At 37.4% G+C, this 6,000-nt stretch overlaps 1 protein-coding gene across 1 annotated transcript in view; it reads right to left on the reverse strand.

Moving 5' to 3' along the window:
* LOC144452096 (uncharacterized) overlaps positions 1-5,650 on the reverse strand; it is a 155,071-nt gene extending 149,421 nt beyond the window's left edge. The window contains exon 1 of the mRNA XM_078143108.1: positions 5,565-5,650. Within this exon, the coding sequence (XP_077999234.1) occupies positions 5,565-5,650 (86 nt within the window). The remainder of the gene's footprint in view (positions 1-5,564) is intronic.
* Between the last annotated feature and the right edge of the window lie 350 nt (positions 5,651-6,000).

The raw sequence follows: 6,000 nt of genomic DNA on the forward strand, positions 1-6,000 counted from the left end.
CACACCCTCTGCCAACAGGTGCTAGGTCTAAATTATCATCGTCTGAAACATTTGAAGTAGCTGAATCAACGTGGCAGAAATCGCCGTTTACACTAGAATGCTCACTTGATAAATCACTATCATGGCCATAATTGTTACCGTGCACATTTTCCTCATCCGAACTCAACACATCTTGCAGCACTTGATCATTTGTAATACATCTACGAGGCATTTTAGGGTTCAAAGGGTTAATAAGATATTGGCATTTTTCAGTAATTAGACATGTAGGCCACAAAAAAGAAAGTTGTTGTTTCTGGTCAGAAAACGTTGTCTAAAGTGGTGTGACGATGCAATTTTTTTTGTAATTGTTCATGATTAGTTCTGCAGTTGTCTTCCCTGAAAGAGCAACTGATGTATGGAGAATTATTTTGTGTTTTTCCTTCGATCTGCAGTCTGCATTGGCTAGACAAAACAAGAGAAAATACAAGCCATCATAGATGACATACTCCCCGTTGTTTGGGGCTATTGATCCCTGTTTGGATTCCAAATGGCTCTAGACATGAAAACATCATAACAGAATGGCTGCCTGGCAGTCCCGTTGGATCATATCGTGACACAAGTTGACATACCGTGACACAAGTTGACATACATATGTACATCATAGTACATTGTCTTTAGATAAAGATTGAATGGAAATAGTTCATTCATGTCTGTGTAATGGTCCCAAACATGGAAAAATCATAAAATGTTCAAAGGCATGTCTGCATAATGGCTTTGAACATGAAAATTTTGTAAAAAAATGGCTGTCTAGCAGCCATATTGGATTGTATCACAAAAAAATTGACATGCATATGTATGCATAGTGTGTTGTCCTTTTGATAGAAATCACTCCAGTCATGTCCAAGTAATGGTTCTGGACATGAAAAAAATCATTTTAAAAATGGCTGCCCGGTGGCCATATTGGATTGTATCCCAACATAATTCACATGCATATGTATGCAATAGAACATTGTCCTTATACCAGCTTTGAATGAGATCTGTTCAGGCATGTCTGTGCAATGGCTTTGAACATGAAAAATTTGTAACAAAATGGCCATCTAGTGGCCATCTTGAATTGTATCACAAAATAAATTGACAAGTATATGTATGCCATAGTGTGTTGTCCTTGTACCAAGTTTGAGAGAAATTGGTTGAAGAAATGACGCTGGACCCACGCACACACACATGCATGCACACACACACGGATCGAAGGAACCCTATCTATAAGTACCCCCACCCAAGACTTTGGTTTGTAATGGCAGTGCCCAAAATAGGTGTCAAAAATATACATAACAAGATTTCAGTTGAAGTCATATAGCCCCCATTATATATTAGAATACCACTAGCACTGTAAACAGAATACCACTAGCACAGTAAACAGAATACCACTAGCACAGTAAACAGAATACCACTAGCACTGTAAACAGAATACCACTAGCACAGTAAACAGAATACTACTAACACAGTAAACAGAATACCACTAGCACAATAAACAGAATACCACTAGCACAGTAAACAGAATACCACTAGCACAGTAAACAGAATACCACTAACACTGTAAACAGAACACCACTAGCACAGTAAGTACCACTAGCACAGTAAACAGAATACCACCAGCACAGTAAACAGAATACCACTAGCACAACAAACAATATCACTAGCACAGTAAAAAGAATACCACCAGCACAGTAAACAGAATACCACTAGCACTGTAAACAATACCACTAGCACTGTAAACAATACCACTAGTACTGTAAACAATACCACTAGCACTGTAAACAATACCACTAGCACTGTAAACAATACCACTAGCACTGTAAACAATACCACTAGCACTGTAACAGAATACCACTAGCACTGTAAACAGAATACCACTAGCACTGTAACAGAATACCACTAGCACTGTAACAGAATACCACTAGCACAGTAAACAGAATACCACTAGCACTGTAAACAATACCACTAGCACTGTAAACAATACCACTAGCACTGTAAACAATACCACTAGCACTGTAAACAGAATACCACTAGCACAGTAAACAGAATACCACTAGCACTGTAAACAGAATACCACTAGCACTGTAACAGAATACCACTAGCACTGTAACAGAATACCACTAGCACAGTAAACAGAATACCACTAGCACTGTAAACAGAATACCACTAGCACAGTAAACAGAATACCACTAGCACAGTAAACAGAATACCACTAGCACTGTAACAGAATACCACTAGCACAGTAAACAGAATACCACTAGCACTGTAAACAATACCACTAGCACTGTAAACAATACCACTAGCACAGTAAACAGAATACCACTAGCACTGTAAACAGAATACCACTAGCACAGTAACAATACCACTAGCACTGTAACAGAATACCACTAGCACAGTAACAGAATACCACTAGCACTGTAAACAATACCACTAGCACTGTAACAGAATACCACTAGCACAGTAAACAGAATACCACTAGCACAGTAAACAGAATACCACTAGCACTGTAAACAGAATACCACTAGCACAGTAAACAGAATACCACTAGCACTGTAACAGAATACCACTAGCACAGTAAACAGAATACCACTAGCACAGTAAACAGAATACCACTAGCACTGTAAACAGAATACCACTAGCACAGTAAACAGAATACCACTAGCACTGTAAACAATACCACTAGCACTGTAAACAATACCACTAGCACTGTAAACAGAATACCACTAGCACAGTAAACAGAATACCACTAGCACAGTAAACAGAATACCACTAGCACAGTAAACAGAATACCACTAGCACTGTAAACAGAATACCACTAGCACAGTAAACAGAATACCACTAGCACAGTAAACAGAATACCACTAGCACTGTAAACAGAATACCACTAGCACAGTAAACAGAATACCACTAGCACTGTAAACAATACCACTAGCACTGTAAACAATACCACTAGCACTGTAAACAGAATACCACTAGCACAGTAAACAGAATACCACTAGCACAGTAAACAGAATACCACTAGCACAGTAAACAGAATACCACTAGCACTGTAAACAGAATACCACTAGCACAGTAAACAGAATACCACTAGCACAGTAAACAGAATACCACTAGCACAGTAAACAGAATACCACTAGCACAGTAACAGAATACCACTAGCACAGTAAACAGAATACCACTAGCACAGTAAACAGAATACCACTAGCACTGTAAACAGAATACCACTAGCACAGTAACAGAATACCACTAGCACAGTAAACAGAATACCACTAGCACAGTAACAGAATACCACTAGCACAGTAAACAGAATACCACTAGCACAGTAAACAGAATACCACTAGCACAGTAAACAATACCACTAGCACAGTAAACAGAATACCACTAGCACAGTAAACAGAATACCACTAGCACAGTAACAGAATACCACTAGCACAGTAAACAGAATACCACTAGCACAGTAAACAGAATACCACTAGCACTGTAAACAGAATACCACTAGCACAGTAAACAGAATACCACTAGCACAGTAAACAGAATACCACTAGCACTGTAAACAGAATACCACTAGCACAGTAAACAGAATACCACTAGCACAGTAAACAGAATACCACTAGCACAGTAAACAGAATACCACTAGCACAGTAAACAGAATACCACTAGCACAGTAAACAGAATACCACTAGCACAGTAAACAGAATACCACTAGCACAGTAAACAGAATACCACTAGCTCTCTAAACAGGTTAATACTGGAGTAAAATTTCTGTAGAATATGTCAATTTGGTTTGCACTATAGATTTCTTGATTGACAGCATAGATAGATTGATATTAATAAAAGAAAAAGATGGACTTTGATTTTTGGGGTTCATTCAGTTTTGAAAATACAGTTAAATCTATCAAAATAAAATCAATAAAATATCCCCCCCCCCCTCATTTTCAATAAGAGTTTTAAAAGATGGATAGTATGGCAATGAATTCAATTACATTGTACATCTCCTGATAGAATCTCTTTCTTGTTCAGTTAATTCTCTCTCCCTTTCAATCTATCCCAGCCTACTTCCAACTCAAATTTGAGCAATGTCAAGAGCACAAAATATTTCTGATCAGTTTAATCAAGCACAAAAGACAAATTTACATGTGGTCTGTAATTTTTCAGTAGAACTATAGTATATGTATCACAGGATTGCATTTGAAATGTAGATCAATATGTAGGAAAGTATACACAGTAGGTGGAGGACAATATCAGTTTTCCATATTTCCATATTGGCACATAATGACAAGTTTATCTATTCTCAGTGGTAGTACAATGATAACAAGAACAAAGAATTATAAAGCCCAATCTAAAAAAAAATAACTAATTACAGGTGATAGGTTTGATGATCATCATCATGGCTTTTTCTAAATTCATATTGCAATTCAATTTAAATTTCCAAATGTGTTTGAAAAATTTATTGTTAAATTGCTGCAATAACACCAACAAAAAGTTTTATCATTCCGGGGATTGCACTCAAAATTAACAGATCCATTCCAAATTAAAGTGACTTTTCAAATTTGAAGATATTTTCCAAGATCTGCTAAATTCTAGTTGTGTCTTGTTAACTCCCACCCCCACCCCCACCACCACTCCATCCCACCCACCCACCCACCCACCCCTGTTTCAGACTGGATACGTAGTAACAGTTTGGAACATTGCTACCGCATGAATTCGTAGTTAATGTTAGAAGGGGAAAAAAGCAGTTTTCGGCAGATCTCAGGCGGCAGGCAAAAACCTCACCAAACTTCAGTGATGGAGATATTGCAAACGCCGTCTATGGACGATCGAAGAAGAATTTGTGGTGTTATTTTTCATGGAATCCCCGGATCGATAAAAAACGTGAACAGCTCAGAAACAGTCATAAAAGCCACAATAAGTGTTGCAGCTAGTTCAAAAATTGTCAACATGCGTTGTTACGACGAATGCATATATCAACACCCGGGATCTACACACGCTCGCACGACTGAAAACAGAAACGAAAGATCGGAAAAATGCGACACTCTCTTTGAAATCACACAATATATTATTACGTTTAGAGTTGGTGCAAGCCAAGATGGTAAAATATTACATTACTATTACAGTATTGTATATCATCCTCCGCCCTCCATATAGTGATGTGTTCATACTTATCAACAATATATTTCCAACACCGTGTTATCGATAAGCATTGATTCCAAATGAACGGAATATGTTGGCAGTCGTTCAATGGTCATGTTACGAAGAAACTGATAGTAATGAAATAGATGATGAATTTCATTTATTATTTTCATGTTATGTGCATAGATCTGATAGAACTATTTTATTTGAGTTGCAATTTGAATAATTGTATTTTCTCTATTGCAGAGAAAGAAAAAAATATGAAAACTAATATTGGAAAAAAATTGAATTGAATGCCTCGATCTTGTATTTATTCGCTACTACTAAAGCGTTTTACAGTCTAAGCAGCGATAAGCAGTGATGAAACCATTCCGCTCAGTTTGTCTCACATGCATAGAAAAATATCTCTACAATCTCACCTTTGTTGTTCTTGTTGGATTGGGTTCAAGGCCACACTGCTAAAAGACCGACAAAATCTTGCAAAAACACCACAAAACATTGCCATACTCTCCCCAAAGCGTTGACAGTCGGTCGTCTGCTCCTGTCACATGTACCGCCACGCGAATGAATGAAGTCGTAGTCATGCTTTCATATAAGTGTAAATTTGCATATCGATAGCCTCGCTGACCAATAAAAAAACACTTAATACGTCGTTGGTGAGAGCGACAAATAGTTGTCTAGATTTACTTTCATGATATTGTGCTCTGTTCCCTGACTTAGTTATCCTGCGTCGAGATATATATCAAGTATAAATATTTTTTTCCTCAAGTTAAAACACAGGGTCCTCAGGCTCATTTAGTTCTGTTTACAAATATAAACAAAACAAAATAAACATACAAGTAAACAAACAAACAA

This window comes from Glandiceps talaboti, chromosome 22 (assembly GCF_964340395.1).
Source record: "Glandiceps talaboti chromosome 22, keGlaTala1.1, whole genome shotgun sequence".
Lineage (NCBI taxonomy): Eukaryota > Metazoa > Hemichordata > Enteropneusta > Spengelidae > Glandiceps > Glandiceps talaboti.